Source organism: Lissotriton helveticus, chromosome 1_1, assembly GCF_964261635.1.
Source record: "Lissotriton helveticus chromosome 1_1, aLisHel1.1, whole genome shotgun sequence".
Taxonomy (NCBI): Eukaryota; Metazoa; Chordata; class Amphibia; order Caudata; family Salamandridae; genus Lissotriton; species Lissotriton helveticus.
In genome coordinates, this window is record NC_136057.1 from 1577816563 (window position 1) to 1577830823 (window position 14261).

The following is a 14261-nucleotide window of genomic DNA, read 5'->3' on the forward strand; positions in this document are numbered from 1 at the left end:
ACTGCCCCTTGGGGAGGATCTTCTGTCACAGCAGCATGGGACCGTCCTCCACCCAAACCTGTCCAGCCTCCACCTCCTTGCGTGGAGATTGAGCAGCAACAGTTGACAGCTTTTGATCATCCTCCTGAAGTCTGTAATGTCATCTTGGCAGCCAGGCGTCCCTCCACTAAGATGGTATACACCTGCAGATGGAACAAGTTTGTGGCATGTTGCACAGCAAATGCTGTGGAATCCCTTTCTGCCTCTTTATGACGTTCTTTTATTCCTTCTCTCTTTGGCCCAGCACAGCTCGGCTCTGGGCCCTCTTAAAGGCTACCTGGCTGCCATTTCTGCTTTTCTTCGGCCACCAGATCAGCCCACTTTGTTCAAGTCCCCCATTGTAAGTACGTTCTTTAGAGGAGTTATTCATGTCTTTCCTCCACCTCCTTTCATATTGCCTCAGTGGGACTTGAACCTTGTTTTGACTTACTTTCTGTGCGCTCCTTTCGAGCCTCTTCATAGCTTTCCTCTTAGGCTCCTCACTCTTAAGACTGCCTTTCTTGCTGTCAGAGTGAGTGAGTTTTGGGCACTTTCTTTTAAGAACCCTTACTTCTTGGTCCATCCGGTACTTTGAACAAGGCCCTCGTTCCTGCCTAAAGTTTTCACATCGGACAGACTATTACTCTGCCCACCTTTTTCCCGCCGCTACACCCTTCCAGGGAAGAGGAGAGACTCCACCGTCTGGACCCGATTCATGCGCTGTCTTTCTACCTTGACCGCCCAAAGGATTTCCGGGTGGATGATCAACTCTTTGTTTGCTATGTGGGTATCAAAAAAGGTCGGGCTATGTAAAAAACTACCATCTCTCTCGATGGGTAGTCCTTTGTATCCAGATTTGTTATGCTTTGGCTAAAAAAGAACCTCCAGTGGGGCTGCGAGCTCATTCCACTAGAGCTATGGCAGCAACCACGACAAACTGACGCCTTAGACGTCACAACAATCCGATGCCTAAAACGTCACACGGAGTCGACCGGCGCTGGCTGTTGGCGCGCAGGGGTACTGCTATAAAAAATCTTCTGGTTCCAGCTTGATGTCTGGAGGTTCAAAAGGAAGGAATATGCGGCTGGATCATGTCTCTACCAGATAAGTCATTACAGAAGGTAACTAACTAGTCCTTTCGGCCCAGTCTGCCTTCCTGCGATTGCAAGACCAACCTTCATTATTTAAATCTCCCATTGTAAATAGATACCTCAAAGGCCTTGTACATATGTTCTCACCTTCCCCTTTCATTATGCATCAGAGGGACATTAATTGGGTTCTCACCTGTCCAATGTGCGCTCCATTTGTACATCTCCAACTGTTGCCACCCGACAGCTCAAATCAGCTCTGCACCCACGCCCCACATGACCAGGTCTGAGGGAGGCGACTGTGCCAACGGGGTCCGGTGACCCACAAAGGCTGAGCCAACCCTTGGGTTTACTTAGACTGGACTCCCTTTTGCTGCCTACAGCCTCTTTGTGCAGGCCTCCTCAACCGCGAACGTCTCCTGCAGCACAGACCTGATGCCTAAAGACACCACTGCACCCGAGCCCTACAGCTTGAGGAGAAGTGGACCAACGGTCAATTAATCAATAGAATTTGTATAGCGCGCTACTCACCCGTAAGGGTCTCAAGGCGCTGAGGGGGGGGGGGGGGGTCGCTACTGCTCGAACAGCCAGGTCTTGAGTTGTTTCCTGAAGGCGAGATGGTCCAGGGTCAGCCGTAGGTGAGTGGGGAGGGAGTTCCATGTCTTGGCTGCCAGGTAGGAGAAGGATCTTCCTCCGACGGTGGATTTGCGGATTCGTGGGATGGAGGCGAGGGTGAGGCTGGCGGATCGGAACTGGCGGGTCGAAGCTGGCGGGTGGGTGTGTAGAACATGAGGCGGCTGTTGGGGTACTTCGGGCCCGTGTCGTGGAGAGCCTTGTGTGCGTGGGTGAGGAGTCTGAACGTGATCCTCTTGTTGACGGGGAGCCAGTGCAGGTCTTTCAGGTGGGCAGAGATGTGGCTGTGGCGAGGGATGTCCAGGATGAGTCGTGCTGAGGCGTTCTGAATGCGCTGGAGTCTTTTCTGGAGTTTGGCTGTGGGTCCAGCGTAGAGAGTGTTCCCGTAGTCCAGACGGCTGGTGACGAGGGCCTGGGTGACCGTCCTCCTGGTTTCGGTGGGTATCCATCGGAAGATCTTTCAGAGCATGCGCAGGGTGTTGAAGCAGGATGCCGAGACGGCGTTGACTTGCTTGGTCATCGTGAGGGAGGAGTCCAGGATGAAGCCCAGGTTGCGTGCGGGGTCCGTTGGCTTGGGTGCGGTGCCCAGGGCAGGGAGCCACCAGGAGTCGTCCCAGGCAGAGGGAGATGGTCCGAGGATGAGGACTTCCGTCTTGTCTGAGTTCAGTTTCAGACGGCTGATCTTCATCCATTCCGCGACGTCTTTCATTCCTTCCTGGAGGTTGGCTTTGGCGGTGGCGGGGTCGTTGGTGACGGAGAGGATCAGCTGGGTGTCGTCGGCGTAGGAGATGATGTTGACGGTGTCCCTATGTGCCAAAGTAACTCAAGGACTGAAACCCTCTGTGGGTTTTGCCTTACTGGCCCCTCAGTCTGAGCTTTCTGGCTCTTTTTGACCGAACCGTTCCCCAATGAAGTGAACAGGGCACCCGATGCTAAAATTCACCTCTGCATCCGGTCACCCCAGTACCGTATGAGGTGACCTGGTGGTGTTGCCTTGGACCTTGCCCCATACTCAACTTAAGCCCTGGAGAAGGGTCCCCTGTAAGTCGCTGACAAGTGCCCAAATGCAATACTTGTTGTTCTCCCACAGGATAACATTACCGCTCCAGAAATTGCACTAAATGTCAACTTTTGAAACCTGTAAAAATTCATAACTTGAAAAGTACTTACCTGATTTCAATGATCTTGGTATCTAAATTTATATCAAAATATGTATTATTTTTATAAATTGGTTTTGGATTTCTTTCAGTTTGTGTCTCACTTACTGCCTTTGTGCATGTGATAAATGCTTAGTACTACCCTTTGATAAGCCTTCCTACTTGCCCTCACTACCACAAAAGAGCGTTTGGGTCATCATTTGTGCCTCTATAAACCAGTTTGGGTTTGCCTTAACTCTTCACACACTGTACCTCATTTTGGTCCACTTTATAAAGAGCCAGAGTCCTAAACCCCTTACAACAATGTACCACAAGATGGGTAGTGGCTTTTATTCCTTATGTTATCAGCTATCAAACAAGCTGCACCATAAAAACACAAAGCTCTCTCCACAAGAGGGAAAGCGGGTACCACTACATGGATAATTAATAGTCCAATTTCAGATATTTGTAAAGATGCAATATGAAGATGAAGTCTGGATTTTTTTCACAAGACACTATTTTCTAGAATCTGATTTCCAAGCAGATGCCACTGTATGGCAAGAAACTCTAAAATATTTTTAAATAAAGGTTGTTTTGGCTTCTTAAGTCCACTAAAACACAATTACATGCATTACATATGTATAGCTATGGTACGAGAATGTCTCCAATAACCATGCCTGGTTCACACCCCAACTTTCCAACAGTGCTTAATTCCTTGGGTGCTGCATAAATAACTTCTACTTCAACACGGATATCACTAAAAAGTCACTGACAACATGGCACCAACTCTTCCTTATCTTTAAAGTCATAGCTATCTCCATCAGCACAACTTGAGAACTGCCCTGTCACTCATAGACCACAGCAAGCCTTCATTCACACTAACATCCCAGATAATCTTTGCAGCACATAAAGGCATCTTCCATACAACAGCAGTCACATGACTGAGAAAGTGACTGGATCACACATACACTACATGAACCATGCTGATCCTTAACCTCTGCAAGTCTGAATCACTTTCAGGATCAGCTACACACTGTATTCAAGTCTCCAGCACACCACCATACAAAAACAACAAATCTCTAGTGGTGAACATAAAACATACCACCACCAACATCATCATGCTTGAAATAAGTAAGTACAAGAATGAACAGACCAAATTCAGAAGTGTGACCAAGTATGTGGAACTGCATCCCAACACAGTTCCAACACACTTTTACTTTTTGCTTCAGGTATCATCTGACCCACAAATAATTGGTTTGATTGGTCCATATATTGACTTAAAAAAAAGTACCCTCTCATTAGTTGCCTGTGCATTCAGTTTGTGCCTTCCTTATCCCCACAACTCCCATTTGTACTGTGCACTCACAGAGGAGGGCTTTATCTTTCTACTGTTTGTGCCACAATATACCTCGAGCCTGTAGGTCGTCAAGGGGATGTTTAGTCTAAATTAGTTAAATCTTTAGTTTTAAAAGTGAAATTGTGCACCAGGTGTTTTTAAAACGTATTATTTTGTTTTAGCCTATTTTTTTTTTTTCAAAACCAGATTTTATTGACATTTCAGAAAGAGATTGCAGAAACATCTACAGCACTCCAGTCACCGGAGAGGCTGTAAGCAATTAATCATGAATCACAGTTGCAGCAATCAGCACAAAAGCAGGATAAGACAGTGATATTAACTACCCGGATCCCCCCTCCAATAATTTTTAGCCTATTTTAATGTTTAATAAATACCTGTTTTTAAATGTTAGGCATGTGGAGTGAAAATTAGTGTGGCTATTATGTTTTAGTCCTTTTCTGTCACTTTTGTAGTCTGTTAACTTATATTACTGAAGACTCTTTTGGCTCGGTGAAGAAATTAATTAATGAACCCTTTTTTACTGTTCGCAGTTTCTCTGGCCCGCCCTCCTCCTAATCAGAAAAAAGGTGAGTATTTATGTTTGGAGACCTCATTTTGGGAGTATGCTCAGTGTTTTCAGTTTCTCATGATTTTTCATTCGTTGGAAAGCATTTGTCAATGGTGCCCATAATTATTTGGTCATCAATCTTTAAATTTCTTATATTTTATTGTTTTTCATTTGGATTTTAACAGGATCACGAACACCTATAATCATCATTCCTGCTGCAGCCAACTCCTTAATAACCATGCTTAATTCAAAGGACCTTTTGCAGGATCTCAAGTAAGTATCTGCTGCAGACATGCTTTTAGAAATCTTGCCTGGAAATATAGTCTGAGAGAGGACTAGCAATTACTGCAGTGACGCCATATCACCAGTTAACAATTGAGCATTCATTCCTCACTTAAACCCGCAGTACAAATATAGGGTTCTGGCCAGTACAGTACAATTTCATCATTGTCCTCCAAGAGTAAAACATTGTAATATTTATTCCAATTCAGATGAAATCAGTATTTGCCATGTTTTCTATAATATACCCACTGTCTGTATATCTATTGCATGCTTTGAAGCCAGGTTCCGTCTGAAGTAGTATGCACATCGATGCCCACACATGTAATCATAATCTGTGCATCTCCTGCTGTTCATGTCCCAAAAGCAGTGCTCTTTAGTTCTGTTCTCCATTTTTCAATTCTGATGATCTTGATAGTTAAGTTTTCTTTTTTGGGAATACCTACATATTTACAAAGTGATTTATTTATGGGTACAGAAATTCCTGCTCTGTCTACTAAACCCCCATCCCTGGTGATTCACAGAATGTGATTCTTGGCCATGCATGTGACCAGTGTCAACTTGTATATCTCTGGGAAATTGGTCCAGCCCCAAGCTTCTTTAGTGCTCCGTCACAATGATGCTCGCACAAGGCTTGCATCAGTGCCTCCTTATGGCCAAAATGAAAAGGTTTACAGTACTTGCAGATGCTTCATCCTTGTCCTGTATGTCCCATCTCTGCTCAAGTGTTGTCCTTGAACCCAAAGATTCAGTTGTATACCCATTGCCGTCTGTGGGTTTTACTGACTGGCAGTTTTGAAGTACCCCACTCTGGGTCTCTTCATTGGGAGATGTAGTTCTGCTCCCTTTCGCTCTGTACTTCTTGAAAGTGAGCTAAAAGAGCCTCCTAACTGGATTGCGCTATGTTCTAAATGTTTTGCCATGAAAACTGTTGGCTCACTGTTTAGGAAGTCATAATGATAAATTATTTGGCTTTCTCATAACAGACGGGGTCTCTGTCACTTCATTTATGGATAAGACCACATTCACCTAGTGTGGTGATAGTGCTCTAAAATTCAATCTCACTTCACGCTACTGGCTGTCATAGTTCCACAGCATGCTTCAAAAGGGATTCCCCTTGCATGTCCTGCTAATTTTCTTTGTTTGCAATTTGCTATTTTACCTTTGTGTGAATTTTAGTCAAACCCTCGATCAGCCTGTTCATTTGCATCCTTACTCTTGTGTTTGGCATGATAATATAAATCACAAGAGCAGCACATAGACTAGTGTTGGAAGTGGGTACAAATGTATGTCCTAATTTCCAACAAGGTGTCATTTAAGTATAATGAATAACCATTATTGTGTGATATTTATTATATCACCATAAAGACTTGAATGATTAAAACAAACTTATTTGAAAAAGACTATGAAAGGTTGCTGAATTCATGGGGCATCGAAAGAGGTCTTAAGTTCTATTTAGAGAGCACTAAACACCTCACTTCAAACCTACTAGCATTTTATGGGCTTTGGCCTGCCACAGAATGGTTGTCTTGTCTCCAAGTAGGGGGGTTGCAAGATGGATAGCGAGGTATCACCCTTTGTCATTTAAAAATCAGTCCTCTTTCAGTACACAGTGACATAGCACTCAGTTAGGAGTGTGGCAGCATCTGCAGCTCTATATGCCTGATTACTGCTTGCAGACATATGTAGAGCAGCCGTCTGGAAAAAAAGCAGCATAGTGTCAATCCATTTTGAAGTAAAGGCTGTGAGAAAAACGGCAGTCGGGCAGCCAGTTCTTTGCAACGCATTCCAATAAGGTGAGCTTTCCCTCCTCCCCCTAAATTGGATGTATAATACTGTTTTGCTAATGTTGGCTATTCTGATTCAAGCATGTGAATCTACACAAGCTCCTGAGCTGGAGATGAAACAAGTTACTTATCTTCTAGTACGGTTCTCCAGCATTGTTATCTTTCATAGTCCCACATGGATGTTAGTCTTCCCTTTTAGTAGTTTACTGGGTTTGTACTTTCACACTTGTGCTATGAAATCGGAGCTATGGAAGTCTCCAGGGATAATGCAGTTCAAAGCATATTCACCTCCTTGGCTAAAGGTTAGGCGGCTTTTAAACAAAGCACATGGTTTGCAGCTTTTAACCCATTTTGGTATTATTTCTGTTGTAAACTACAATGAGACTCCTACCAGATAATGGGAAACGATGTAAGCATGTGGAGGAATGTAACTCTTTCTAAGATAACACAGGGGTACTTTAAATAACCGGTATATAACTTGCTTCTTCTGTTTGTTTGACTGTCTCATGACCAATATATCATTTATTTGCTTTTTCCTCCTCCAGCACCTCCTCCCCTGGATGTTCCCCTCCAGGTGGTTTCTTCTTTTCTTATAAGGAAGAGCTTAGTAATCTTGCCATATATTTAAGGTCATACGAGTTCTGAACAGTTCTTCAGGTTACTGATCATAGTGACTATTGGACTGGTAGTCCTTGAACCCTCTTCCTCCATGCAGCGTGACAACATGCCCACCTCCCCGTCTAACTTGGAGGGTGGAGTCTGCTTGTGCAGGTGTCTGTTCTCCTCCAAGGGAATCTTCATTATTAGTCATAAGCCCTGAATTGACCCATCCACACTGGATCCCAGAGCACTTTTTACTAAAATATACATAATAAATTTTTCTTTTCAAAGGCCAGTTTCTTAAAACAAAATACTTTGACAGTGTATAAAAGGCCATGGTGGCTGAGTTGTGCCCATTTTCTTAAAGAAAAAAGTAATCCAGAAAAATACAGAAATGAGGGTCACTGTAAATAACCGTGAAAATAAAACTCTCATAATGTTTTTTAAGGGAAGGGTGAGAGGAAGTTTTTTTTTTTTTAAACCTTTATTGGAAATAAGATCAGTTACAATCAATACATAGCAGAACATCATAATCAGCCATCGGAACAGGTTCAAACAGAGCATAGCAATTAGACCATGGCAGTGCAAAGCTCCGTCCCACAAATGCTCGGTTGCAACCCAGGAGAGCAACTTTGTCAGAAAACAAAAGGAGCAAGGAAGGTTTAATTTTAAAATAAAGTAGAAGGGGCAGGATCCGTGGCAGTATATGTAGATCAAACAAACCATGGAAAGTTCGAGGGGCAGGATGATCGTAGTCCAGGAGAACTGCCAGTGGGACGTAACGATTCCACTCTGTACCAGGATAGTCAAAAAACAAGCAGTCCGCCCACCAACAAGTTCCCAATCGCCATAACAAAGCAGTCTAAATCCCTTTTAATAATCGAGGTAACGCAAGTGTGCAGAAAACTACCCCCACAAAAATCCCAAATAAAGAAAAGGAAAAAATAGAAATAACCAAGAACAAAAGGAATAAGAAGGCCATAGAAACAAAGAAAAAGAAGAAAACAACAACACCCCTCCCCCATCCCCCCACCCTGCACCCCTGCATGTGGCTACGGCCTACCCCCCCAGCAGCGTGCCTGTCGCCCATTGTAGACCCGAAATATATACAAGAAATGAAGAGAGCTAAAGAAATAAAAAGGGGGAAAAAGTAAAAGAAAGAACCAACAGCCCACGATAGGGAAGGAAACATGGGGGAGACTCCCAGTGCGGGAACCCCAACCTCCCTCCCCATTCGCCCACCTGTAAAATCAGTCAGAGAGCAAATAGACAATATAGGGAGCACCTACTTAAACAGGATGTATCAGTCGCTACGCAATCCAAGACCCACGGGGGGGGCATAACGCACCCCCAGCCGCAGAAATGGCGCCCTAAGCACACTCGACTCTCACGGGCAAACAGGATCAATGATGCAGGTCCCACCCACCCCAAAATGCCGGACCGGGGTGGAAATCACAAAGTGAAACAGACATGGCAGTCCAGGAATAGCCAAAGCCTCTCCAAAGTCACATGAAAAGAGCAATCCGCCATCACCGATCGTAGTCCACGGAATACGCTGTCCTGTAGCCGATCCGCCGTGAGACATCAGGAAGTCCCCCCAGGGAACAAGTCCACAGTGTCGCCATCAATAAGCCACCTCCACGTCGAGCCGCAGTCCCGCCGTGATAGCAGTAACCTTTACCACAATGAAAGTGGCGAACGAAGCTGGTGACGGCCACAATGAAACATTGGGTCAATCATAATCAGGACTACTTCCCACCATCACCAGAACATAGGTCCGCGGCCCCTTAGAGAAATACGGTCGCCGTCCCCCGGCTTCCAGTATACCCAGCCGCCGCCACAAGGTATAATCCATCGGATCGCCACTGTTCCAACAAACAGCGCCACGGCACCGTACAGGCAGGCTTAGGAGTCTTCGGTCCCTTTCCAGTCAAGATGGCGAAACGCCCGTGTATCAGCGATGGGCAACACAGGATGCCCTTCTCCCCACCACAGAGTATTGTTCACGGGCCCCCCCAGCCCAAAAAGGCACATTAACATCGTGCTCTCGCCAGCGCCCATGAGCCGGAGATAAAACGTCCGTTCAATTTGCAGGTGAGAGGAAGTTTTGACTAAAAGGCTGCTGCCTTAGTCAGGGAAAATTGACGTGGCTTCTTCAAAGAATAGCATACCACTAGTATCGCCATCATGTCATGTCCGTGTTAGTTTTTTTTTTTTGAGGATGATGATAGAGCTGAGGGTATTTCTTTTGCCATTTCTCTGTGGAGGATCGAGGAGTGCTTAAAACTGAGGTTTCTCCTGGAGGAGAACTAGAACTGCACATGCATTAACTATTACCACCTTCAGGAGGTCTTGATGATCAGTCATAAGTTCTGAATGGAATAGCAAGCCCATCTCTGACACATGCAGGGATGGAAAGGTCCTGAACACCACCATGTGCAAGATTGGCCCAAGGAAGGGAATCTTCTGCGTAGGTTGTGGAAGGGATTGGTGCATGTTGATGGCAGACAAGAGGGATGACTGTATGGTGTCCACCGTCTGCAGATGGTCTGACTGTGACAACAGTGAGCCCGCCTTATGCTTCCAGTCTACATGGAACATGCTTCTCTGACTAGCACAGATGGTCAGCAACTGCTGCTATCATGTTCATAAACAAGCACGCCACCCGCAAACACCACCAGCTGATCCGCACCACCAAGAAGACAGCATGCAAAGAACGACTGGACAACAACGCCCACAACAGCAAGGAACTCTTCAGCATCGTCAAAGAGTTCTCCAACCCCAGCGCCGGAAACAACGACATCACTCCCTCGCAAGACCTCTGCGACTCACTCGCCTCGTTCTTCCACCGCAAGATCTCCGATATACACAACAGCTTCGGCGCACCAACCACGCACCCAACCACCGAACCAACGCCCCCCACCACCACCCTCTGCGCCTGGACCCCGGTCCGCACCGAAGACACCACCCGCACGATGAACACCATCCACTCCGGATCGCAAACCGACCCCTGCCCCCACCATGTCTTCAACAAGGCCGACTCCATCATCGCACCCCATCTCCAGGACATCATCAACACCTCCTTCAACACCGCCACCTTCCCGGAGAGCTGGAAGCACGCCGAACTCCGCGCCCTCCTGAAGAAACCAACAGCAGACCCCACAGACCTCAAGAACTACCGCCCCATCTCGCTCCTCCCTTTTCCTGCCAAAGTCATCGAGAAGACCGTCAACAGACAGCTCACCGCCTTCCTCGAGATGAACGGATCCCTCGACCACTCGCAGTCCGGTTTCCGAGCCAACCACAGCACCGAGACCGCCCTCATCGCTGCCACTGACGACATCCGATCCCTGCTCGACAACGGGGAAACAGCGGTCCTCATCCTCCTGGACCTCTCTGCATCATTCGACACTGTCTGCCACCGCACCCTAGTACAGCGCCTCAGCAACATCGGAATCCAAGAGAAGGCACTGGAGTGGATCATCTCTGGGTTCTTCCTCGCCGGAAGAACCCAGAGAGTACGCCTCCCCCTGTTCAGATCCGAGGCCACCAAAGTCATCTGCGGCGTACCTCAAGGATCATCACTCAGCCCAACCCTTTTCAACGTCTACATGAGCCCTCTCACAGCCATCGCACACAAACACAACCTCAACATCTCCTACGCCGACGACACCCAGCTAATCCTCTCCCTCACCAACGACCCCGCCAGAACCAGCCTACACGAAGGGATGAAAGACGCCGCCGAATGGATGAAGAACAGCCGCCTGAAACTGAACTCCGACAAGACGGAAATCCTCATCCTGGGATCATCACCGTCCGCCTGGGACGACTCCTGGTGGCCCCCTGCCCTGGGCACCACTCCCAAACAAACGGACCACACACGCAACCTGGGTTTCATCCTGGACTCCTCCCTCTCGATGACTAGACAAGTCAACGCCGTCTCATCATCATGCTTCAACACCCTGCGCATGCTCCGTAAGATCTTCAGATGGATCCCCACTGAAACCAGGAAGACGATCACCCAGGCACTCGTGTCCAGCCGACTGGACTACGGAAACACCCTCTACGCCGGAACCACAGCCAAACTTCAGAAAAGACTCCAGCGGATCCAGAACGCCTCAGCACGACTCGTCCTGGACATCCCACGACACAGCCACATCTCCGGCCACCTGCGAGACCTGCACTGGCTCCCCGTCAGCAAGAGGATCACGTTCAGGCTCCTCACCCACGCACACAAGGCCCTCCACGACCGGAGCCCCAAGTACCTCAACAACCGCCTGACCTTCTACGCGCCCACTCGCCAGCTACGATCAACCGGCCTCGCCCTCGCCGCCGTACCACGCATCCGCAGAGCCACCGCCGGAGGAAGATCCCTCTTCTACCTGGCAGCCAAGACATGCAACTCCCTCCTGATCCACCTCCGGCGGACCCAGGATCATCTCTCCTTCAGGAAGCTCCTCAAAACCTGGCTCTTCGAGCAGTAGCGGGCCGCTCCCCCCAAGCGCCTTGAGACCCTTCCGGGTGAGTAGCGCGCTATTCAAATGTCCATGATTGATTGATAAATACCCAGGTGGCAGAGGGTTGGTGTGAGAAGTTGGCCTGATATATGCTGGTTTTTGACTAGTCTGACTGGGATCCTGCTAATCAGAACCCCAGTCTATCTGCTTTCTCCCTAAAATGCTAGACATGTACTTAGGTACACTCCAGATTGGATATTGGGGTACTCTTATACGTCCCTACTAAATGGTACCCATGTACCCAGGGCATAGGCACCCCAGAGGCCTCCCATGGGCTGAAGCATGTATTATGCCGCACATGAGGTCATGCGAAATGGAACTACTGGTCTGCCATTGCCGCCTTTGTAAGCTGGTGCTTGCACCACTTACTTTAGAAAGAGGTTCACTATATCTATAGGTTACTACACTTAAAACGTATAAGTCACCCCTATAGCAGGCCTTAACAATCCTGAAGGCAGGGTGCTGGGTTTTACGTGAGAGGGTACCCCTGCATGAGTAGCACCCCTCTGCAGCCTTCGGAGACCATTCTCCCGGGTTGTCTGAGACTCAGCCAGACATATAGGTAGAGGTGAATTATAACCTCGCAGTAAATGCTATCTCAAACGGCTGAAACAAAGTATGTCATGTTTGGTATCAAACACCTTGTAAACATACCTCCACACCAGTAACCGGTGTGGGAGGTGTGACTCCACCCTTCTGAAGCAAGCTTCGTGGGGTCACTGGTCTTTCCGGTGCCAGCCTTCTCGACCCGGTCAGCACAAAATGGATGCTGCCGACCAGAGACCAATTTCTGTCCTCCTGCTGCTGAGCCAAGCTTGAGCGGAGGAAGGCAGCACAATAGGCATCCTGTCATAGGGAGGTGTGACCACCTCCCAGACAGGATTTGGTGTATTGGGGCCTGGTGAATGCACTCTACAGTGCCTGAAAGTCTGCACCTGGGGCACATTTGGTGTCCCTGTGCATAGTCCAGCTCAAACCAGTTCTGGGAGCCGTTGGCTCCTGCTCTGGCACAAAACTGGACAAAGGACATGGGAGTAACCTCCCCTCTGTCTGACCCTCCCCTCGGAGGGTCCCTTTAATTTGTCCAACCCTCTCCTGTGGGTCCATAAGAGCTTACCTGGCTGTAAGACTTTAGATTTTAGGTGGACAGGATTCTAAAATAAGAAACTACTGACCTTCGACCGTCTGGACTTCGCTGGACTTTGACTGGGCCCTACTTAGTCTCCCTCTCTGTCCAAAGCTTTGTCTGTGTCCTTGCTCCATACAGGCTCAGTGAAGGACCTGTGGTGCACCAAGGGCAACTGAAGAATCTCCCTGGGGTGAAAGAGTTATTCCCTTGCATTTGCAGGCACTGTAACCCAATTGATCGGTCTGCTGATCCTGAGCTCCTGCGGACTCCGAAGGCTCCAGCAACACAGGAGGTGGGTTCCGAAGTTCCTTGAGGTCGAGCTGCCCTCTCACTGAGTTTGAGGCCAGTATCCCTGGTCCGGACCTCATAACCCGAACCCCTGTGCACCATGTACTTTTTCAAGTGCATATGCTTGTTGGCGATTCCTGAGCTTGTGCATTGGACTCCATGTAGTCCTGAGCAGTATTTCCACCATTTCCTCCTCGCACAGAGTGCTCCGTGGGCTAGTACTTTGTAATCTTGCTAGAGGTCATTCGACCTGAGGGTCATCTTGAATTCTGCTGGGCTTTCCTGGTTGCTCCAGACTCCCCGTTGCTTGGTGAGTCCCCTGGACATTGCTTGTCCACACCGTAACCTGGTTGACTTTCCTGCGTGGGTTGCCTTTGCCAAGGCTTGTTGGTGGTCCAGCCGGACACCGACCCCTCAGCACTCAACATCCTTCGTGGGACTGCTCGCATCTGGCTCCTGGTAGTCGGCGACGTCTCCTGGTGGCGACAGTCGAGCATCCCGTCTTTTCACCTGAAATCGGTGGGCATTCGTTCACTGAGCCCCTTGGTACCCTGAAGTGACCCAGACTCTGTCCCCTCTGCTTTCAGGTCCCTTCCATCAAGAATCCGCCCTTGGATTCCAACAAACACTTTCTTCCTTCCCGACGGCAGCTCTTCTTTGCAACCCTCCATTGAAAACGACGGAGATTTCCTATGCACCAGGCTCCCCTTGAATAGGTAACTTGGGTACTATGGTATCCACGGGTGGGGCGGCTCTCCAACCGTTTAAATTCCAAAGGGTTTCCTCAAAGTCCACCGAGAAGGGTCCTTAAACTTTAAAACTGTTACCGCGACTTCCCCATAGTACGGAGCCCGCGGTCGTGTTAGTCCTCCGTGGGGTCCC

General features: G+C 48.1%; 1 protein-coding gene across 1 annotated transcript in view; it reads left to right on the top strand.

Moving 5' to 3' along the window:
- The window catches only part of CDC73 (cell division cycle 73), a 589523-nt gene that overhangs the window by 450364 nt on the left and 124898 nt on the right, over positions 1-14261 (top strand). Inside the window, exons 12-13 of the mRNA XM_078687289.1 lie at positions 4763-4798; positions 4965-5052. Coding sequence (XP_078543415.1) covers positions 4763-4798; positions 4965-5052 — 124 coding nt within the window. The remainder of the gene's footprint in view (positions 1-4762; positions 4799-4964; positions 5053-14261) is intronic.